Raw genomic sequence first — 23,918 nt, 5'->3', positions numbered from 1 at the left:
TACTTAGCACTTCCTGCTGTAATAGCGCTAAGTGCTCTGAGGACATAGGACGGTGTCTTGGCGGTATTGTGGGTGGAGTTGAGGTTAATTCTAGGCAGTAACCGTGTTTGATAATATCTTTGACCCACCTGTCCGTGGTGATGGAGTTCCACGTGGACAGGAACCTTTGTAGCCTTCCCCCGACAGGTGTTATGTGGTCGGGAGGAAGGGAGAGGGCGTCACTGTTTGTTCTTGGGAGAGGATCTGGTATTGCCGTATCCGCGTCCTCTGCCCTTTGTGCTTGAACCACGATATCCACCCCGGGTGTTTTTATCGTAGGTACTTTGGGTGTTGCCCTTGTTGTAGGTTTGCTGTGACCCCTGTCCTCTACCTGCTCCTCTATTTCCGGGGCGACGAAAGGAGCCACTCCGAAAGGTCTGCGTTTGGAGAGCCCCCATGGACTTTGCAGTGTCTGTGTCCTTTTTTATTTTTTCTAGGGTGGTGTCAACCTCTGGTCCGAATAAGTAGTCGGGGTTGACCGGCTGATTGAGGATGTTATTTTGAACCTCCGGTTTGAATCCGGAGATTCGCAACCAGGCGTGTCATCCTAACATGACGCTAGTGTTTATTGCTCTGGCAGCTGTGTCTGCGGCATCCAGTGCACACTTAATGGATGCGTTAGTGAGGAGTTGTCCCTCCCTGATGAGGATCTCTGCTCCCTCTTTGTATTGGTCAGGGAGATGTTGGAGTAATGTTTCTAGTGTGTCATAGTGTGCGCGATCGTAGCGAGCTAGGAGCGCCTGAGTATTGGCAATACGCCATATGTTAGCTGCCTGGGCTGCAACCCGTTTGCCGGAGGTCTCTAGCACCTTGGACTCTTTGTCCAGGGGAGGAGCATCCCCAGTTGTCTGTGAGTGCGCCCGTTTGCGAGCATTGGCGACTACGATGGAATCCAGAGGCAACTGGCCTCTAATGTAGGTAGGGTCCCCAGGCGCCGACCTATATTTCTTGTCGATCCTGGGGTTTATTACTCGTGCCCTGGTGGGTTCTTTGAAAATGTCCTTTGCTGGTTTGAGGACACCTTTCAACATGGGTAGAGTTTTGATATTCCGTTCTGAGGATGCGAAAGTATCCATTAGAAAATCGTCCTCGATTGTGTCGGAGTGGAGTTGCACACCATGATTGGCCGCAGCACGTTCAATAAGGGCGTTGAATGCGGCAGTGTCCTCTGTGGGAGACGTTTTCGCGCCATATAGCTGCGTGTCCTGTGTATCCATATGTGCACCCGGGTCTGCAGGGTCATCCCAAGCCTGATCAGGGTCCTGTTGGCCGTCAGGGTCCATCTCTCCGGGGTAGGGGACGTGGTCACTCATGTAGTCCTCCAAAACGTCGGTTTCGGAGTGTGTCGGAGAGAAGGACTGTGGATCTTGGTAAGAGGTATGGAGAGGTTCGTAAAGAACTGGTTCCGAATCCACTGGCAGCTTTTTCTTTAGAGGGATCCGGTAGGAGTCCAAAGCTGGCTCGGAAGTTATCCTCCGCTTGTGGAGCATCATTCTGCCGGTGTCGGCATCGATGATGTGGGATGGTGACGTCTCCGTAGGAGAGCGTTCGGCAGGCGTGATCCTAGTGTGGGTGACACGTGTTCTGATTTCGAACAGTTTGGGTGCCGTGGATGGCGGCAGGCCAAAAGTGATGTTGGCCGGTGCCGGAGAAGCTTTTTGAGCTTTTTTCGGCTCGGAGCCTGAAGGGTCCTGTAGGGCTGCCTTTTCTTTGATGCGTTGCAAGGACGCTGCAACTTGCCGCACCTGGAACGCCGACGGTTCTTTGGCGCCGACCGGTTCTGTAGAGGCAGGCGTGGACTTTTTCGGCGCCACGGGGTCATCGAGTCGAGGAGAGGTAGTAGCTGTCGACGGCGTCGATGATTGTGCCTTTGGTGCTGCTTTCGAAGTAGTGTGAGACGCAGCAGCTATTTTGACCTTTGTGGCTGGAGCCGATTGTTTCGGTGCCGGGAGCCGAGGCGGTTTGGCGGCACCGATGGCCTTTTTCCGTGTGTCGGCGCCGACGTCGGCTGCTGCGAGCTCGGCACCGAAGTCCCGTTTGGTGCGGTCGGTGCCGACGGGTTTGGCTGGCGTCGAAGGTGTGGTGGGCCTCGATCCGACCAGTGTTACTTTCAGTTTCGGTTTCTGTGGAACCGATACGGCTTTCGGTTTCGGTTTCGATGAAGGGAAACCAGTCGTTTTGGGTAGTAATGGCTGCCGCTGAATGTCCGAGGCCGGGCCAGAGGGCGGGGCCGAAGAACTGCGGGATAGGTCTTGGGTAAGGCCCGAAGGCGATCCCTCGACCGGAGCCATAGACTGACGCACTGGGATATCCTCCGTCTGTACGGGTAGGCCTTGCTCGTCACCGGAGCTAGTCTCTTCGGCCCCTAAGGCCTCATTGTAGTCTCCTACCTCGGTGTCGGCTTCGTCTCTGTGAAAGAGTCGTTCTTCGATGTCTTCCGATCCGGAGTCGTGTTCGGAAGCGGGGCTGGAGGGTAGGTTCTCCACGTCTTCCACATCTTCGTCCTCGGCGCTGAAGATGTTGGTCGGGCCGGTGCCGCTTGCTGCGCTTCAAGTCTCGCTGCTCGTCGATTCCGGAGAGTCTTTTTGGATCGGAATCGGGCACAGGCCATACATGTGGACTCGTCGTGATCCGGTGAAAGGCATTTGTTGCACACCGGGTGGACGTCGACATGGGGATATTTCGCATTGCATACAGGACACCGCTTGAATGGTGTCCTCGATTCCATCGTCGAAGTCGGGTCGATGGTCGGATATGATGCGAAAAGAGTTGGTCTTGAAGTTAGTAAACTAACAAATAACTATCGATACCGATCGGGAACAGTACCGACGCGAACTAAAGGCCTTTTGGCCTGAAAAAAGTTTTTCCTAACTTGAGTCAAGATAAGCACATCCGAACCCAATGGCAGAAAAAAACAATCTGAGGATGGAGAGGATGCCCATGCGCACTGTAGTCCAGGGTAGGAGTCACCTATCCCAGGATACTTCGAAGACTCTTCCAGGACAACAACGTGCAAACATCCGGACCCAACACTAGGCGGCGATCTATGCACAGATATGAATTCAGCAGCCCACATGCCTCGAACTCCTTATACCTGGGGTTCCTAAAAACTCCAATAATGCCTAGACATTGTTTAGAATACTGCTGGCAGACTGATTCTGGGTTTACCCAAAGCAACGTCAGTTAAAAGCCTACTTGCTTGACCTTCACGGACTCTGGGTATACAATCATTTCCTGTTAAAAGCTCTTTTCTTTATGCATAAAGCTATACATAATGTAGGACTCATCTGCTTAAAGAAAATATTCACTCGTCAGAGACCCTCGTAGTTCCTTCGTTCTGCTTCCTTACGGATTCAAGCCATCCCAAAAACTAAGCGATGCAGATTAGGAGAAAGGTCTTTCTCTACCCCAAACTTTGGAATTCGCTCCCTTCACATATTCGAGAAATACATGACTATACTCTCTTCAGAAAAAATATTTAAACCTGGCTCTTCAAATCTCCATAATTTGTCTTGTCAGTCTCCATTCAACGTTCCTTACAGCTAGGTCCAGTCATAGCGCCAGGATACTCGCTGGGTAACTGTAGTGATCTACAAATCTATTTTCAATCAAACTTTACTCTGGGCGTGGCAATTATGTTGGGGACCACTAACCTACTGTAGAATGGATCATATTTCTACAAAGTCATACCATTCTATTCTCATTTCAGCCCTATGGGTATGTCTCCTTTCAGGGTGCCACAGTACTGCATTATAGCGCCCACTGCTTACGTTTAAGTTCGGAGCCTGCAGACGTAAGCTCTAGACATACTGTGGTATACCAACAGTATGCGGACCACACGTTTTTGCCTCTTTCTAGACATTTAAGTAAGTGCCCCAATTTTAATGGACTTTCCATAGGTACTGGTCTGTCACAAAATTTCTGGATTCCCTATAGGCCTTTGGTGAAGGTTTGCATGAATAAAAATAAATTCATTTCTGCAAATGCCAGTCTCAATGAGATCTTGATGGCAATCCTAAAGGCACATGGATTGCTGAAACTGGTGGGTCACTCAAGAACCGAAAGGAGACAAATGCAAATCATGTTCCTGATCTAGTACAGAATGAACAATGCTCCTAACCTAGTAATACATGAACAGAGGTTACCTCAGCTACTGTGACGACACAGAACAACGCCGGATGGTCAGGGTCCAATGCTTCCATCTTCATTCCAACCCTAAACCCATTCTTGCTCAGTGGGAAGGACTGGCACTGTGGGGTGTAAAAAGAGAAAATCATCAGACCTTGAAGAAAAGAGGATTATTATTTGTGGTGGATTAATGTCCACTTCAAAAGATCAAGCTATGCCCTATTACATGACACACAAATTATATACAGTAAACTTGCACTCAATCCTTGGCAACGTGACAAGAAGCGGCCAGGCTTAAAACCAAGGCAACGTGTAAAGTATTTAAAATGTGCATACACAGTAGAAAAGTCACAAAACACAAAATTCCACAATATGAATATAATAAAGAGATAGCTGTTGTGAGTAAAATACAACTAAATTGACAACTGTCCAATAAGAGTACCAGGAGATATATATTTTTTAAAGATTCAAGTGAAAATAGTACCAAAAAGCACACAGTGCCAACCATATGGAAGTGGTATACCGGGACCTAGGCGCAATTTGAGGGCAAACGCGATGGGAGTCCTGGTCAGCTACAAGTAGATTAGTTCTGGTAAAAGCCTAGAAGTCAAAAACATGTAAAATGTTTTAAAGTTCTAGTGCAGAAAGGGTCTTTGTTAGTTTTCAAGAAGAAAAATCCTCTGTTAGTGGGACGTATGGAAATTGTAGCCGCCACAGTGTATCCGAAAGCCGGATAGTTGAAGCATGTTCGTACCGCTGGAGCCATGCAGCTTTGGAAATTTTTTGCTGAAAGTTTTTTTAAGTCCCAACGCAGAATGGGTCTTAGATGTTTTTTCAGAGGTGCTGGGATTCTTTCCTGGGATGAAGCTGAAATTCAATCCAAAGCCGTGGAACTTCTGATTGGATAGTTTTTCTCGCAGATCCCCCTGAAGCTCTAGAGAAAAGGTTTTGCAAAGTTTCCAAACTTTCTTCTGGTGCCCAAACAATCACAGGAGTACACTTCTAAGACCCCCTTAAGAGCCTCTAAAGGTGTCGGACAGAGGCCAACAGCAAAGAACAGACCAGGTCCAGTTGCCAGCTGGGCAGTTTCAGGAAATTGCCTCTTGCAGCTTATAGTGTCCCTGTAGCCACAAGGGAGGTCAACCTAACTGACCCTTGGTTTCCATGTCTTTGTCCTGGGTACAAGAGGGAGCAGGACCTTCAGGGCTCATCTCAGGGCACAAACAGATCTATTCCTCTTCTAATCTTCTGCAGGTGAAGTGTTGCGAGGTGGTGCCATGTTTATGCTTGGCACCAGCTAGTTCTTGGGGTGACTACTGGGCAATGTCTAACCAGTGGGATAAAAGTTCCATGAGGCAAGCCTACCCACATTTTCAGCAGTTCCTGTCTGCCCTACTGCAAACAATCCCACAGTGTCCCTCACCCTCACCTTCAAGACTAGGAAGTCCTTCTCCCCCTGTGCAGAGCCTTTGTGCCCACCCGGAGGGGTGACCTGGGTAATGAACAGCCCCCTCTTCTATGAACACTAAATCCCAGTTCTGGAGGTAGCTCTCCTCCCACTGGGTTTGATGTCAGTCGGACTAGGGGGACAAAAGCACGGCCCTTTCCAAATGTGTCCTAACATTTGCTTGTGACAGGACAGGTCACTGTGATGTTAGGTAAATGCTACTTACCAGTATGCATCTGTTCTTGGCATGTAGAGCTGCTGCAGTCACATTATTGCATTAGATCGCCGCCTAGTGTTGGGTCCGGATGTTGCACGTTGTTGTCTTGGAAGAGTCTTCGAGATCTCACGAGATAGGGGACTCCTCCCCTGGACTACAGTGCGCATGGACAGCTCCTCCATCGTCAGATTGTTTTTTCGCCATTGTGGCAAAGATGGAGGATAGTAATAGAAAGAAAAGGTGTCCATGTAAATGTATCTAAATAAGATAGTACTGCAACTGTGCCCGGCACCAGGGAGGAGGGTGGGCATGTGACTGCAGCAGCTCTACATGCCAAGAACAGATGCATACTGGTAAGTAGCATTTACCGTTCGAGGCATATGAGCTGCTGCAGTCACATTATTGCATAGACTGTATACCAGTTCCTCCTCTAGTGGTGGTTACCGGTGGCAGTTGCAGTAGTTTGGAAAAGTGTTTTAAGGACAGCCTGACCTACAGAAGCTTGTTGTTTGGCTTGCACATCAACACAATAGTGTTAAGTGAAGGTATGTATGGTAGACCATGTAGCTGCCTTACAAATGTGTTCTAAGGGGATATTCCCTAGAAAAGCCATGGATGCCCCCATTTTGCGCGTGGAATGTGCTCTTGGGGGAATAGTTAATGTGCGCTTAGCTTTTTGATAACATATTTGTATGCACTTAACTATCCATCTGGCTAGCCCTGCCTTTGAGATAGGGTTACCCTTGTGAGGTTGACAGAAAGACACAAACAACTGTTTTGTCTTTCGTAATGGTTTAGTTCTGTCTATGTAGTAGAGTAGGGCCCTTCTGACATCCAGTGTGTGGAGTGCCCTTTCCGCTACCGACTGTGGTTTTTGAAAAAAGACAGGTAACTCAATTGATTGGTTATTGTGAAAACTAGTTATGACCTTAGGTAGGAATTTAGGGTTTGTCCTGAGAACTACCTTATTTTGGTGTATTTGCATGAAAGGTCCTTGAATTGTCAGCGCCTGCAATTCACTTACTCTTCTGAGTGAAGTAATTGCTATTAGGAAGGCCACCTTCCATGTTAGGAACTGTAATTCGCAAGAATGTAGAGGCTCAAAGGGTGGGCCCAGAAGTCTAGTAAGTACAATGTTAAGATTCCAGACTGGGGAAGGTGGAGCTCTTGGAGGGATTACTCTTTTGAGTCCTTCCATAAACGCCTTAATAGGTGGTATGCGGAAGAGAGACACGTGTTGTCTGTTTTGAAGGTAGGCTGCAATAGCAGCTAGGTGTAATCTTATAGATGAATATGCTAGATTACATCTTTGTAAGTGTAGCAGATAAGAAATTATGTTTTGGACAGAAGCGTCCAGAGGATTAATTTGATTATTTTGGCAGTAAATAACAAACCTTTTCCATTTGTTTGCATAACAGGCTCTGGTAGTGGGACGTCCTGCCTCTTTGATGATATTCATACAATCAGGAGGCAGGTTAAGGTATCCGAACTCTAAGACTTCAGGAGCCAGATTACTAGGTTCATTTGATTGGGGTCTGGGTGTTGTATCTCTCCATGGTTCTGTGTGAGTTGTTTTGGAGAGAGGTGTAGTCGTTGATGAGAGACGACTGAGAGTTCTAGGAGTGTTGTGTACCATGGTTGTCGTGCCCATGTGGGAGCAACCAGGATCATCGTAAGTGTTTGTTGCTTTAGTTTACGTACCACTAATGGAATGAGTGGGGTTGGCGGAAAAGCGTATGCAAATCTGCCTGACTAGTTCATCCATATCGCATTGCCCTTCGACTGCGGGTGTCGGAACCTGGCGGCGAAGGATGGGCATTTTGCGTTTTGTTTTGTGGCGAACAGATCTATGTCTGGGTGTCCCCATGCTTGGAAGAATCGGAGTAGGACTTCCGGGTGAAGTTCCCATTCGTGGATCTGTTGACTGTGTCTGCTCAATAGGTCTGCAATCTGGTTGTTCACTCCTGGGAGATGTTCTGCTAGAAGATGGATGTTTTGTGCAATGGCCCATCTCCATATGCTTTGCGCTAGGCGTGAAAGTTGCAGAGAGTGTGTCCCCCCCTGTTTCTGTATGTAGAACATTGCTGTCATATTGTCCGTCCGGACTAGGACAGTCTTGTTGGCTATGTGTTTTTGAAAGGCCTTCATTGCCTGAAATATTGCTAGTAATTCTAGGTAGTTTATGTGGTGTATCTTTTGGTGCGGTGTCCATAGACCTTGCACTGTATGTTGAAGTAGATGGGCTCCCCACCCTGTGAGTGATGCGTCTGTTGTCAACACTACCTGTGGAACTGGCTCTTGGAACAGTCGCCCTTTTGAAAGGTTTTGTGTGTTCCACCACTGCAGAGAGCGATGGGTACGACTGTCTACCAACACTAGGTCCTTTAGTTTCCCTTGAGCCTGGTTCCATTGTGTTGCTAGGCATTCTTGTATGGGACGCATTTGTAGCCGAGCATGTGGGACTATGAATATGCAAGATGCCATCATGCCTATGAGTTGCATAAATACTCTTGCTGGCAAGAGAGTCTGAGGTTGGAATTTTTGGATCATTGCTTGAATGTTCTGTATCCTGGCTGGAGCTGGGTAAGCCTTTGCTACTGTGGAGTCTATTGTTGCTCCCAGATACTGCTGTATATGGGAGGGTTGTAGATGGGATTTGGGGTAGTTGAGGGAAAATCTCAGATTGTGTAATAGATGGATTGTGGTCACAGTGTGCTGCAGACATTGGTGATGTGATTTGGCCTTCATCAGCCAATCGTCTAGATATGGAAACACATGAATATGTTGTCTCCGTAGATGTGCTGCCACTACTGCTAAGCATTTTGTGAACACCCTTGGTGCTGTTGTTACCCCGAAGGGTAGGACTTTGAATTGATAGTGCTGTCCCTGCACTACGAATCTGAGGTATTTCCTGTGCGCGGGATGAATGGGTATATGAAAGTATGCGTCTTTGAGATCTAGCGTGGCGAGAGAATCGCCTTGCTGTAGTAGTGGTAGTACTTGTTGAAGTGTGATCATGTGGAAATGATCTGAGTGTATGTAGTGATTGAGGGGACGAAGGTCGAGAATGGGCCTGAGGAAGCCGTCTTTTTTGGGGATTAGGAAATAGAGGGAGTAAACTCCTTTTCCTTGTTGCTGCAGGGGAACCGGTTCTATAGCGTGCTTTTGTAGCATTGCTAAGACCTCTTGTTGCAATAGTATGGTATGTTCCTCTGACATTGGTCTGTGTTTGGGTGGTATGTTGGGTGGGGTAGATGTAAGTTCCAGACAGTAACCAGAATGGATAATTTGCTTCACCCACCTGTCTGTTGTGATGGATTCCCAGACAGGTAGGAACTGTGATAATCTGCCTCCGACTGGTGTTAAGTGGTCTGGAGGCAGGTGTAGGAGGTCACTGTTTGGGAGTGGTGGAGGTACGGTTGTTGTTGTTACCTCTACCTCTGCCTTTAGTATTGTTTCCTCTATATCCTCCTCTGCCTTTTTGAAATGTGTTTTGAGAGGTAGTTCGGAAAGTTTGAGAGGTTTGTGTGTTATTCCCTCTCCCTGTACCTCTATAGGAGGATCTACGAAAGGAACGTTTAGATTGGTAAGACTGTAGTGCACCCATAGATTTAGCGGTGTCAGTGTCCTTTTTCATTTTGTCTAGTAGGACATCTGTTTCAGGCCCAAACAGGAAATCGTGGTTAAGGGGTTGATTGAGAATAGTGGTTTGCACCTCAGGTTTGAAACCTGATATGCGAAGCCAGGCGTGTCTTCTTAACATTACGCTTGTATTGACTGTTCAAGAGGCTGTGTCAGCTGCATCTAGAGCACACTTTATCGAGGCATTGGTGATGAACTTTCCTTCTTGGATAAGATCAGTTGCCTGTTGTTTATATGGGTCAGGGAGATGTTGTAGTAGCTCCTCTAGTGTGTCATAGTGTGCTCTGTCATATCTAGCTAACAATGCTTGTGTGTTAGCTATTCTCCAGGTGTTGGCTGCTTGTGAAGCCACCCTTTTCCCTGAGGCCTCCAGTAGTTTGGACTCTTTTTCTGGTGGTGCAGCATCGCCAGTGGTTTGTGAGTTTGCCCTCTTTCGTGCATTGGCAACTACTAAAGAGTCTAGCTGTAGTTGACCCTTGATGTATGTAGGGTCGGAGGGTGCTGCTCTATATTTCTTTTCCAGTCTAGGGTTGAGTATCCTAGCCCTAATGGGGTCTTTGAATATTTCTGGTGCAGGTTTAAAAACTCCTTTGAGCATGGGTAAAGTGCGGGCACTTCTTTCTGTGGTTGGGAAGGTGTCCAGCAAGAAATCCTCTTCCAGAGGGTCAGCATGCATATCTACCCCGTGGAAACTAGCAGCCCTGTCCACTAACTGATGAAATGCAATTGTGTCATCAGGAGGGGATGGTTTTGAAGGGTATGGTGTGGGGTCCAGAAGAGGTGTGTTATCTGGTGAATATGGGTTTCCCCATGTGTCCAGGTTGGGGTTTGGGTCATCAGGATCGTCATAAGGGTCCTGTGGATCATTATCTGTGTCGTCATCTGGGTCCCCAACAGGCTGTGGAGGCATGGGGGGTGTGTATGGCACATAAGGTAGAATAGGAGAGAGAGGAGGAGGGGTGACAGGCCTAATAGGAGAGGTAGCAATGTCCTTCCTTTTTAGAGGAATAGGAGAGGGTAATGCAGGATGAATTTTCCTCTTGCGGAGCACCACATGACCTATGTTAGGGTCTATGATGATTCTTTTCTGTTTTGGATCGACAAGATCCGGAAAAAACAGATCCTCCTCTGTATTTGGTGGTTTCGGCACCGAAGATTTGTGGTGTTTTTTGCTGGGAGTCGAAGGGTTTGCAGGCTTCGGCTTCGACCCATCTGGCTCGGGAACCCTCTTTTTGGTCGGTTCGGGAGCTTTCTTGACTTCGACGTCCTTTTTCGGATCGACCGTTTTCTTGGGTTCGATCTGTTTTTTAGGCTTGGTGACCTTTTTGGAGTCGTTAGTCTTTTTCGGGTCGATATTTTATTGGGATCGACCTTTTTCGACTCGACAAGCTTCGGATCGACGTTTTTGGGAACGGTCGAGTCTTTCGGCGCCGGAGCCGGATGTGTTTTTCTTAGCGCCGAAGGCATTTTGGGTGTAGGGAGATACGGTTTGCTCGGTCCCGAGCTACCGGAAGGCTTTTCGGTTATCTTCGGAGACGGCTTCCAAAGGGATTGAATATGCTACTTACCAGTATGCATCTGTTCTTGGCATGTAGGGCTGCTGACATTCATATCTGTGCATAGATCGCCGCCTAGTGTTGGGTCCGGATGATTGCACATTGTTGTCCTGGAAGAGTCTTCGAGGTATCCTGAGATGGGTGACTCCTCCCCTGGACCACAGTGCGCATGGGCATCTTCTCCATCCCCAGATTGTTTTTCGCCATTGTGGCAGTGATGGAGTAGATACAGGAAGTGATGACCATGCTATACAGTAATTCTGAGAGCTGCAGCTGCTACAGGCGCCGGGGAGGAGGGTGGGCGATATGAATGTCAGCAGCCCTACATGCCAAGAACAGATCTATACTGGTAAGTAGCATATTCAGTTCGAGGCATGTGGGCTGCTGAATTCATATCTGTGCATAGAATACACAGCAGTACCTCCTATTAGCGGCGGCTACCCGTGCCAGCTGCAGCAGTCTGAAAAAGAGTTTTGAGAACAGCCTGTCCTACAGCTGCCTGCTGTTTTGAGTGTACATCTACACAGTAGTGTTTGGTAAATGTATGTATAGTGGACCATGTGGCTGCTCTACATATTTCCTGTAAAGGAATGTTTCCCAGGAAAGCCATGGACGCCCCTAACTTTCGTGTTGAGTGGGCTTGTGGGGGAATCGTTAATGTGCGTTTAACTTTCTGATAACAAATTTGTATACATTTAACGATCCATCTGGCTATACCTGCTTTGGAAATGGCGTTGCCCTTGTGTTGTGGAGAGAAGGCAACGAAGAGTTGTTTAGTTTTCCTAAAGTTTTTAGTTCTGTCAATGTAGTACATGAGGGCCCTCTTTACATCTAGTGTGTGGAGCATCCTCTCAGCGACATTTTGTGGGTTTTGAAAGAAAACAGGCAGTTCAATGGTTTGGTTCATGTGGAACTGCGATATTACTTTAGGCATGAATTTGGGGTTGGTACGTAGTACGACCCGGTTTGCGTGAACTTGTATAAATGGCTCCTGAATGGTTAGTGCCTGGAGTTCACTAACTCTCCTTAAGGAAGTGATGGCAACCAGGAAAGCCACTTTCCAGGTGAGGAATTGAATCTCACATGAATGGAGAGGTTCAAAGGGTGGACCCATTAGTCTGGTGAGGACCAAGTTGAGGCTCCACACCGGTGCTGGGGGTTGACTTGGGGGAATCACCCGTTTAAGTCCTTCCAAGAAGGCTTTGATGGCAGGCACTCTGAATAAAGAGAGGTGCTGCCTGTTTTGGAGATAGGCTGCTACTGCGGTTAAATGGACACGTATCGAGGTGTATGCCAGATTGCATCGGTATAGGTGTAATAGATAGCAGATTATGTTCTGAATAGATGCGTCTAGCGGGTTAATGTCATTGTTATTGCAATAAATGACAAACCTCTTCCATTTGGCTGCATAGCAAGCTCTGGTAGTGGGTCTCCTAGCTTCCTTAATGATCTCCATACAGTCAGGTGGCAGGTTTAGGTAGCCAAACTCTAGGACTTCAGGAGCCAGATTGCCAGGTTCAGCTGTTGCGGATCTGGGTGCTGAATTTCTCCATGGTTCTGCGTCAAAAGCGCGGGTTTGAGCCGCAGCCTTTGATGCGGCACCACGGAAAGTTCCAGAAAGGTGGTGTACCATGGCTGGCGTGCCCATGTTGGAGCAACCAGGATTAGTGTCAGTGAGTGCTGTCGCAGTTTGCGTGCCACCAGCGGTACCAACGGCGCTGGGGGAAAAGCGTACGCAAATCTGCCGGACCAGTTCATCCATATCGCATTGCCCTGCGACTGTGGATGTGGGAACCTGGCGGCAAAGCTTTGGCATTTTGCGTTTTCCCTTGTGGCGAATAGGTCTATCTCTGGATGACCCCACTGCTGGAAGTACGGTTGGAGTACTGATGGGTGTAACTCCCACTCGTGCATCTGGTGGCTGTGTCTGCTGAGCAGATCCGCCATCTGGTTGTCCTTGCCTGGGAGGTGTTCCGCCATGAGGAATATGTTCCTCTGAATGGCCCACTTCCACATGCTCTGAGCCAGATGAGACAACTGTGGAGAGTGTGTTCCTCCCTGCTTCTGTATGTAGTACATGGCAGTCATGTTGTCCGTCCGGATCAACACGACCTTGTTGCACAGGTGTACTTTGAATGCTTTCATTGCCAGGAAGATTGCCATCAGTTCCAGAAGGTTGATGTGCATCTTCTTTTGTTGTGTAGTCCATAGTCCCTGCACTGTGTAATTGAGTACATGAGCTCCCCATCCTTGGAGAGACGCGTCCGCTGTCATTATTATTTGTGGAACAGGCTCTTGGAACGGTCGGCCCTTGCAAAGGTTTTGTGGATTCCACCAATGCAGAGAGTTGTATGCCCGACCGCTCACCAACACTAGGTCTTTTAGTTGCCCGTGAGCCTGATTCCATTGACGTGCTAAGCACTCTTGAAGCGGGCGCATATGTAGTCTCGCGTGTGGGACTATGAAAATGCAGGAGGCCATCATGCCTATTAACTGCATGAACACTCGCGCCGGAAGGGAGTGTTGAGGTTGGAATTTTGAGATCAGCAGTTGTATGCTGTTGATTCTCACTAAAGTTGGCTGAGCTGTGGCAGCCAGAGTGTTGATTGTCGCGCCTAAGTACTGTTGTACGTGCGCAGGTTGGAGACTTGATTTTGGGTAATTTAGTGAGAATCCCAGATCATGAAGAAGGTGAATGGTGTGGGACATGTGGGTGGCACATTGTTGTGCTGACTTGGCCTGAACTAGCCAGTCGTCCAAATAAGGGAAGACGTGAATATTTTGTCTTCGCAGATGCGCGGCCACTGTCGCCAGGCACTTGGTAAAGACCCTGGGTGCTGTTGTTACTCCGAAGGGGAGAACTTTGAACTGATAGTGATTCCCTTGAATAGTGAATCTGAGATATTTCCTGTGTGAAGGGTGTATTGGTATGTGGAAGTATGCATCCTTCAGGTCTAGCATAGCTAGGAAGTCCCCCTGACTGAGTAGTGGGAGAACCTGTTGGAGGGTGAGCATATGGAAATGCTCCGAAAGTATATATAGGTTTAGGGGTCGCAGGTCTAGGATAGGTCTGAGCGAGCCGTCCTTTTTTGGGATCAAGAAGTACAGAGAGTACACCCCTGTGCCCTGCTGGGAGATGGGCACTACTTCTATGGCCCCTTTTGCGAGCATAGCAAGCACTTCTTGCTGGAGTAAATCTAAGTGTTCGGCTGACATAGGACGGTGCTTTGGTGGTATGTTGGGTGGAGTGGAAGTGAGTTCCAGACAGTACCAATGTTGAATGATGTCCCTGACCCACCTGTCCGTGGTGATGTTCTTCCATGCGGACAGGAACAGCTGGAGTCGTCCCCCGACAGGTGTTAAGTGGTCGGGGGGTAGGGAGAGGGCGTCACTGTTTGTTCTTTGGGGAGGACCTGGTGTTGCCATATCCACGTCCCCTGCCCTTGGTGCTGGATCCACGATATCCACCCCTGTTGTTTTTGTCGTAGGTGGTTTGTGTGCCACCTTTAGAATACTGTTGTTGTGACCCCTGACCCCTTGACGTTCCCCTATTTCCAGTGCGACGAAAGGAGCCACTACGGAATTGCTGCGTTTGTAGCGCCCCCATAGATTTGGCAGTGTCTGTGTCTTTTTTTATTTTCTCTAGGGTAGTGTCAACGTCTGGGCCAAATAAAAATTCCGTGTTAACCGGTAAGTTCAGGATATTGTTTTGGATCTCGGGTTTGAAGCCTGAGATGCGTAACCAGGCATGGCGTCGCAGCATGACACTTGTGTTTATTGCCCTGGCCGCTGTGTCAGCTGCATCTAGGGCGCATTTTATGGATGCATTAGTGAGGAGTTGTCCTTCTCTAATGAGGAGTTCCACTGACTCTTTATACTCCTCTGGTAGATGTTGGAGCAGGGACTCCAACGTGTCATAATGTGACCTGTCATAACGTGCCAGGAGTGCCTGTGTATTGGCAATGCGCAGGATATTCGCTGCTTGCGCTGCAATACGTTTGCCCGATGTTTCAAGGACCTTTGACTCTTTGTCTGGGGGAGGAGCATCACCAGTCGTCTGTGAGTGGGCTCGTTTGCGAGCGTTGGCCACCACCATAGAGTCTAATGGCAACTGACCCCTAATGTATTTAGGGTCTCCAGGTGCAGGCTTATATTTCTTTTCAATCCTGGGGTTTAACACCCGTGCTCTTGTGGTGTCCTTGAAAATGTCTTTGGCAGGTTTCAGAACCCCTTTAAGCATGGGCAGAGTCTTGACAGTCCTTTCTGAAGATGCAAAAGTGTCAAGCAGGAAGTCCTCCTCAATGGCGTCAGAATGTAGTTCTACCCCATGATGAGCAGCAGCCCGTTCGATAAGGGCATTAAATGCGGCCGTGTCCTCTGTAGGAGATGTTTTAATGTTGTAGAGTTGCGCATCCTGAGTATGTGGCGCGATACTTTAGTCTGTGGGGTCATCCCATGTCTGATCAGGGTCTTGTGGTTCATCGGGATCTGCGTCCCCGGGGTAGATGGTATCGTCCCCACCATATTCCTGCATCGGGTCCGATTCAGAATGGGTAGGAGAAAAGGACTGCGGATCCAGTTGGAGGGGATGGAAGTGTTCTTGTGGCACTGGTTCCTGCTCCGCCGGTAGCTTGCGTTTAAGAGGAATTTTGTATGGAACTTCTTCCCTGACTGGCGTTATTTTGCGCTTGTGGAGCATTAACCTGCCAGTGTCGGCGTCGATAAATTGCGGCCCCGAAGAATCTTGTTCTGTTAGGCCAGTGGTGGTGGACTGTGTGTGTAGGACACGTGTCCGAATCTGAAATAGTTTCGGTGCCGATGTCGGTGGCAGCCCAAATGTAATGTTGGTGGGCTCCGAGTGCACTCTACAGGGTGAGGTAGTGTCGGGACCAGAGGTAGAGTGGAGGGCTACCCGGTCACGGATGCGTTGTAGAGATGCAGAGACCTGCTGCACAGCAAACTGAGATGGTGGTTTGGTGGGCATCTTGGTAGTAGGCGTCGAGGCCGACCCCGACTTTTTTGTTGGAAGGGGGTCACTGGTCTGAAGGGATGCATCGATAGTCGATGTAGTGGAGGACTTATTCGGCATTGGTGCTTTAGGTGTCGACGTAGCCGAGGCGGCCATCTTGACTGCGGAGGTCACGGGCTTCGGTGTCGGCGCCGAAGGTGTCGGTGCCTTGTGGTGCCCGAGGGCACGCTTATTCTGTGCGTCGACCGCGTCTGCTGCGGTGAGCTCGGCGCCGAAGTCTCTCTGTATGCGTTCGGAGCCGACGACTTTTTTCGGCATCGGCGCCGGGGCAGTGGATTGTTTCGACGCCTTTGATCCGACCACCACCAGTTTCACTTTCGATTTTGAAGGGACTGGAGCGATGGATGTTTTTGGGTTTAACAACCCGGTCGTCTTTGGTAATAGTGGCTCTTGCATAGTGTTCGATGCCGGGCCGGAAGGCGGGGCCGAGGAACCATGTATTAAGTCTTGGGTAAGGCCCGAAGGCGATCCCTCGACCGGAGCCTGACGACGATTTACAGTTTCGGCCTCCGTTTCGACGGATTGGCCTAGCTCCTCGGGAGAGCTGTCTTCTTCGGCCCCATAGGCTTCGTCGAAGTCCCCTACCTCGTCGACGGCTTCTTCACGTCGAAAGAGCCCTTCGTTATCGTCGTCCGATTGGGAACCATGCTCTGAAGCGGGGCTAGAGACTATTTCTTCCACGCTCTCGGCGTCCTCGTCCTTGGTGCTGAATATATTGGTGGGTGCGGGCGCTGCCTGCTGCGCCTCGAGCCTCGCTGCCCGTCGGTTCCGTAGAGTTTTCTTGGATCGGAACCGCGCGCAGGCCATGCATTTCGATTCGTCGTGATCCGGCGAGAGACATTTATTACAGACCGGGTGGACGTCGATATGAGGGTACTTGGCGTGGCACAACGGACAGCTCTTGAACGGAGTCCTCGATTCCATCGTCGATCGAGCGTCGAAGTGTGGACCAATTTGGTCCGGAAGTTGGAAGAGGGTGTGGAGCACTAGAACTAGTAGTCGACACCGAACGGTAACCGTACCGACGAAAACTATAGGCCTTTTGGCCTAAAACTAAGTATTCCGAAGTTGAGCTAAGATAGTTGCATCCGAACCCAATGGCGGAAAAAAACAATCTGGGGGATGGGGAAGATGCCCATGCGCACTGTGGTCCAGGGGAGGAGTCACCCATCTCAGGATACTTCGAAGACTCTTCCAGGACAACAATGTGCAATCATCCGGACCCAACACTAGGTGGCGATCTATGCACAGATATGAATTCAGCAGCCCACATGCCTCGAACATTTCGATCGTGACGAAGGCCTTGTGGCGATGTCTTGACCGGAGCCTTATGTGGGGTGATTGGGACAGGGGCATCGGTACTCACGTGCTGCCCCGATGGGATTGGGTCATCTGAGTCCGATTCTTCGACTGTGGCGAGCTGTAGATCGTCCGAGTCCTCGGAATCCGAGGGGTCGTCGAAGATATCGTCCGGTTCCGGTGCCGCTGCTTGCCGATGCATCGCTTGTCGATGGGCCCTTCGGTTCCTGATTGTCTTTTTGGAACGGAAGAGTGCGCAGGCTGAGCAGTCTTCTTCTCTATGCTCCGGAGATAGGCATCTGTTGCACACCGGGTGATGATCCGTGTGTGGGTATTTAGCACCACACTGGGGAAATTTTTTGAAGGGGGTCCTTTCCATGGGCCCGAGTGGCGTCGATAGGCCCGGAGGCCTGCGTCGCTGGAAATATGAGAAATAAAGTCTCGTAAAGTTCTAGGGTATCGACCGGAGAGCAATCCCGTCGAGATACTTGGATTTGCCGTGAAGAAAGTTGAAAACTTCGGAGTCGAAGTTGGCGTCGCAGAAGTACATCCGAACCCGATGGCGGAAAAAAACAATCTGACGATGGAGGAGCTGTCCATGCGCACTGTAGTCCAGGGGAGGAGTCACCTATCTCGTGAGATCTCGAAGACTCTTCCAAGACAACAACGTGCAACATCCGGACCCAACACTAGGCGGCGATCTAATGCAATAATGTGACTGCAGCAGCTCATATGCCTCGAACATTAAGTTCCTGGGCCCACCACAATTGCTCTTCCTTCCAGGGCAAGAAAATACCTCCCCAGTCTCATGCCATTGTCTCTGAGAGCAGTCTTCACATTTCTTTCACTCTTAATTCAGCGAACTATAGACTAAGCAGTTGCTGGCAAGCTAATGCAAATTAGTTTCCAGCAGCTTCTGGCAGGGTAAAGTTAACTTTCTAAAAGTAAAATTTCCAATATATTTAATACAAATCCAACCTCATCAGTATATTGTATTTTTATTAAATATAAAAACAAGTCTTTGAATAGAGTCTGCAAGCACACAAGACGCGCGGTCACCCAGGACCCCATAAACAGTACACTTGACTATGGCAATACACTCTACATCAGCATCTTCAACCAGCCCACCCAAAGACTCCACACCATCCAAACTACAACCACCAAACTCATCCTAGACGTCCCCAGAAGCGCCCACATCAATCCCTACCTCACTGAACTACACTGACTACCCATTCAGAAATGACGCCAATTTAAGCTGCTCATCCACACCTACAAAGCCCTCCACAACACTGGGCCAGCATACCTAAACAACGAAATTCAACTCTACAAACCTTCCAAACAGCTATGTTCTAGCTCTCTCTTCCTCACACAGGTCCCCTGCATATGTAGAAGCAAGTAAGGAGGGCACTCCTTCTTAACCAGCAAAGAACTGGAATTAACGTCCTCAACACATGAGGGCAGCTACTTCATTCCTTAATTTCGCAAGAAACTGAAGACCTGGCTGTTCAACCAGGAGCAGCGCACGACCTACATTCCTGCACCAGCGCCTAGATGCCCTCGTGGGTGATATGCTGCGCCACATAAATTCACATAACATAAGGAAAATGCTACTTACCAGTATGCATCTGTTCTTGGCATGTAGAGCAGCAGAGATTCACACTCTGTGCATAGATCACCATCTGGTGCTGCGCTCAGATGCTTGTTGTTGTCTTGGAAGAAGTCTTTTGTAGTCACGCAATAGGTGACTCCTCCCTTGGACGATAGTGAGCATGGGCATCGACTCCATCCTCAGATCGTTTTTCGCCATGATGGGAAATGATGGAGTTTGTAAGAAACAGAAAAGATGTCCATGTGAATGTATCTAAGTAAGATAACACTGGAACAGATACAGGTTCCGGGGAGGTGGGTGGGCATGTGAATCTCTGCAGCTCTACATGTCAAGAGCAGATGCATACTGGTAAGTAGCATTTTCCGTTCGATGCATAGGAGCTGCAGAATTCACACTCTGTGCATAGACTGTACACCAGTGTCTCCCCTAGCAGTAGTCACCTGTTATCGGTTACAGTAGTTTGAAAAAGTGTCTTAAGAACAGCCTGGACTACAGAAGCTTGTTGCTTCGCTTGCACATCTACACAATAGTGTTTGGTCAAGGTGTGTGAAGTAGACCATGTTGCTGCATTACGAATGTCTTCCAGGGAAATGCCATGGAAGCGCCTAGTTTGCGAGTTGATTGCGCCCTAGGGGGAATTGTTAATGTACCTTTTGCTTTTTGGTAGCATATTTGAATGCATTTGACTATCCACCTTGCAATTCCAGCTTTGGAGATGGGGTTGCCCTTATGAGGTGGAGAGAAAGCTACAAACAGTTGTTTCGTTTTTCTGAAGGCTTTAGTCCTGTCTATGTAATAAAGCAAAGCTCTTTTGACGTCAATCGTGTGCAGAGCTCTTTCCGCTACCGAATCATGAGTCTAGTAAGAACAATGTTCAGGTTCCACACCGGAGAGGGTGGCAGTCTGGGTGGAATTATCCTTTTAAGGACTTCCAAAAAGGCTTTGATAACAGGTACTCTAAACAATGAGAAATGTCTGTTTTGTAGGTAGGCGGCAAGGGCAGCCAGATGTAGTCTTATAGATGAGTATGTCAGATTGCATCTTTGTAGATGCAGCAAATAGCAAACGACTTTTTGAATTGAAGCATCAAGCGGATCAATTTGTTATTGCAGTAAATGATCAATATTTTCCATGTAGCTGCATAGTAAGCTCTTGTAGTGGGGCGTCTGGCTTCTATGATAATGTTCATACATTCGGGTGGAAGGTTGAGGTAACCAAACTCTAGGATTTCAGGAGCCAGATTGCAAGATTTAGTTGTGCTGGCTGGGTGCCTTATCTCTCCATGGTTCTGCGTGAGCAGCCTTGGGGAGAGACGTAGTTTTTGGTGTGGAACTGCGGAGAGTTTGAGTAGTGTTGTGAACCATGGTTGCCGTGCCAATGTGGGAGCAACCAGAATCATCTTGAGGGACTGCTGTTTGAGCTTGCGTACTACTAGCGGAATGAGTGGGAGTGGTGGAAAAGCGTACGCAAATCTGACTTACCAGTTCATCCATATCGCATTGCCCTTGGACAACAGGTGTGGGTACCTGGCGGCGAAGGTTGGGCATTTTACGTTTGCGTGTGTGGCGAACAGATCTATGTCTAGGTGGCCCCACATGTGGGAAAAGGGTTGCAAACTTGCGGATCAAGTTCCCATTCGTGTATCTGCTGAGTCTGACGACTCAACAGATCAGCAATCGGATTGTTCACTCCTGGAAGATGTTCTGCCAGAAGATGTATGTTTTGTATATTCAAGTTCCAGACAGGTGAGGGTGGTACTCTGGGTGGAATTACTCTTTTGAGGCCTTCCATAAACGCTTTGATGGCAGGCACCCTGAAAAGCGATCGGTGCTGCCTGTTCTGTAAGTAAGCAGCATAGCTTCTCTGATAATATTCATGCAATCAGGGGGAAGGTTAAGGTATCCGAATTCTAGGACCTCAGGAGCCAGATCGCAAGGTTGAGCTGAGCTGGGTCCGGGTGCCTGATCTCTCCATGGTTCTGGGTTAGGAGGCATGGTGAGAGGTGTAACTTTTGGTGTGGTACTACCGAGAGTTCCAGTAGTGTGGTGTACCACGGTTGTCTGGCCCATGTTGGAGCTACCAGGATGAGCGTGAGGGAATGCTGTTGTAGCTTTCGCACCACTAATGGAATTAGTGGGAGAGGTGGAAAAGCGTATGCAAATTCGTCTGACCAGTTAATCCATATCGCATTCAATTTGGACAATGGGTGTGGATATCTGGCGGCGAAGCTTGGGCATTTTTTGTTTTCGTGGGTGGCAAAGAGGTCTATCTGAGGATGCCCCAACTTCTGAAAGAACGGGTGAAGAACCTGTGGGTGAAGTTCCCATTCGTGGATCTGTTGCGTTTGTCTGCTGAGCAGATCTGCCACGGTGTTTTGGACTCCTGGGACGTGTTGGGCCAGGAGAAAAATTTTCTGCGGAATTGCCCATCTCCATATGCTCTGTGCTAATTGAGAGCTGTGGACTTACCTGGTGAAGTAGTTGGATTGTAGCGGTGGTGTGGTGCACACATTGGTCGTAGGACGTGGCTTTTATTAGCCAGTCGTCCAAATATGGGAAGACGTGAATGTGCTGTCTTCTGAGGTGTGCTGCCACTACTGCTAGGCACTTGGTGAATACCCTTGGTGCTGTTGTGACCCCGAACGGGAGCACCTTGAACTGGTAGTGTTGCCCGTCCACTACAAACCTGAGGTACTTTCTGTGAGCATGGTGTACTGGGATGTGAAAGTATGCGTCTTTCAAGTCCAGTGTGGTGAGAAAGTCGTTGTGGGAGAGGAGTAGAAGAACCTGTTGAAGGGTTACCATGTGAAAATGGTCTGAATGTATGCAAGTGTTTAGAGGTCTGAGATCTAGAATAGGTCGTAGAGTCTCGTCTCTTTTTGGAATCAGAGAGTACAGGGAGTAGACCCCTAAATTTTGCTGATTGATGGGGACTGCTCTATGGCTTGTTTTTGCAGGAGGGAGATTCCTGTTTTAATAACGTGGCATGTTCTTGTGACATTGGGCGTTGCCTGGGTGGAATGTTTGGGGGGGGGGTAGATGTTAATTCGAGGCAGTACCCTGAATGAATAATTTGGGTCACCCATCTGTCTGAGGTGATGGTCTCCCAGACGTGAAGGAAATGTTGTATTCTGCCCCCGACCGGAGTGGTATGGTCTGGAGGGAGCGGGGGAAAGTCATTGGGTAGGCGGTGTGGCAGAGCGGGCGGTATTTGTCTTGCCTCTGCCTTTATTATTATTGCCTCTGTAGCCGCCTCTTTGATAACCCCTTGTGAAGGTAGACTGAGGATGGGATTTGTAGGACGTGGATGCGCTATCTGAGGAGTAGCCTCTACCCGTGCCCTGAAAGGAAGAGCGGCGAAAAGAGCGCCTAGGAGTGTGTGACTGTAGGGCTCCCATGGATTTCGCCGTATCAGTGTCTTTCTTCATCTTCGAGGGCTTCATCAACTTTTGGACCAAATAAATGTTGTTGATCGAATGGGTGGTTCAATATGGAGGCTTGCACCTCAGGTTTAAAACCGGAAACTCTTAGGCAGGCGTGGCGACGGAGGAGGACACTGGTGTTTATGGCCCTGGAGGCTGTATCTGCCGCATCTAGGGCACATAGTATAGAGGTATTAGTTATAGTTTTTCCCTCTTGAATCAATTCATTAGCCCTATTTCTGTATTTTTCAGGGAGATGGTGCATGATGGTCTCTAACTCATCATAGTGCGCTCTGTCGGATCTGGCCAATAGCGCTTGAGTGTTGGCGATACGCCATATATTGGCGGCTTGTGACGCAGTGCGCTTCCCTGACGCGTCTAGGAGCTTGGACTCTTTGTCAGGTGGTGGTGCTTCGCCTGACACCTGAGAATTTGAACGCTTCCTAGCTGTAGATACCACTACGGAATCCAGTGGTGCAGGGCCTTTAATGTATGAAGGATCTGTGGGGGCGGCTCTATATTTTTTCTCTATACGTGGGTTTAGGACCCTAGCCCTGACTGGGTCTTTAAAAACCTCTGGTGCATGTTTGATTACTCCTTTTAGCATAGGTAGTATAGCAGTAGACCTATGTGCAGAATCGAAGGTGTCTAGGAGAAAATCTTCCTCTACTGGGTCAGTATGTAGCTCTACCCCGTGATAATGTGCCGCCCTCTGTAGTAGGTGGTGAAAACCTAACGAGTCTTCTGGTGGGGATGGCCTAGATGGATAAAGGTCATCCTGTGGGACATCTGGGATGTCCGGATTGTTATAGTCATCCCATGGGTCTGGGGATCCAGTAGGGGTGGGGTCTTGTGGCACATCTGCTGGATCATAGTAAGGGTCCCCTTGATCATCATGGTCTGGAGACAGGGTCGGAGAGCGATGAGGCAGGGGTGGAGAAGGTGGAGGTGGGGAAGGTGGAGGGGGTGGAGGAGGTGGGGAAGGCACTCTGAAAGGGGAGGTAGCAGTGTCCTTCCTCTTTGGAGGTGGAGGTGGAGCTGGAGCTGGTTTGTCCAAATGTCTCTTTTTTGAAGACCGTGTCAAATGTCCAGTTTTTGGATCCTTGGTAAGTGTCTTTTGCATAGGATCCGGTGTGAAAAGTTCTTGCGACACTGGTTGTTCGGTCGGCGCCGAGGTTTTCGGGGCCCGACGGCTTTTTAGGCTTGTCTGTGCCGTGCTTTTTCGGGACCTCCGATTTGTTGTTCGGTGGCGAGAGAGGCTTCGGCACGGGAGTGTCGGCGCCGAGGGCCTTATGATGTTTGGTCGGCACCGAGAGGGCGGGTTTCGACACCGAAGGCTTTGGTGCTGAGCTCGGTGTGGAGGTGGAGGCCGATTTTTTCTTCGGTGCCGAAGGGTGTTTTTCGGCACCGCTGGTAGGCTGGCTCGAGCCCGAGCTGCCGGAAGGCTTAGTAGGCTTCTTTACCGGGCCTGAAGGTGGGGTGTTAGAAGCAGTGTCCTTGGTCTTGCCTAGGCTCGAAGGCGAAGGCGTGA

General features: G+C 49.1%; 1 protein-coding gene across 5 annotated transcripts in view; it reads right to left on the bottom strand.

Annotated features, from left to right (window-relative positions):
* LOC146857102 (lethal(3)malignant brain tumor-like protein 4) overlaps positions 1-23,918 on the bottom strand; it is a 566,079-nt gene that overhangs the window by 313,869 nt on the left and 228,292 nt on the right. For all 5 annotated transcript variants that reach the window (XM_085647600.1, XM_085647602.1, XM_085647599.1 and 2 more), the window contains one exon: positions 4,185-4,289. In XM_085647600.1, coding sequence (XP_085503726.1) covers positions 4,185-4,289 — 105 coding nt within the window. The remainder of the gene's footprint in view (positions 1-4,184; positions 4,290-23,918) is intronic.

Source organism: Triturus cristatus, chromosome 3_2, assembly GCF_964204655.1.
Source record: "Triturus cristatus chromosome 3_2, aTriCri1.1, whole genome shotgun sequence".
Taxonomy (NCBI): Eukaryota; Metazoa; Chordata; class Amphibia; order Caudata; family Salamandridae; genus Triturus; species Triturus cristatus.
Note: the sequence above shows the minus strand (reverse complement) of the source record. Positions and strands in the feature narration are given on the sequence as shown.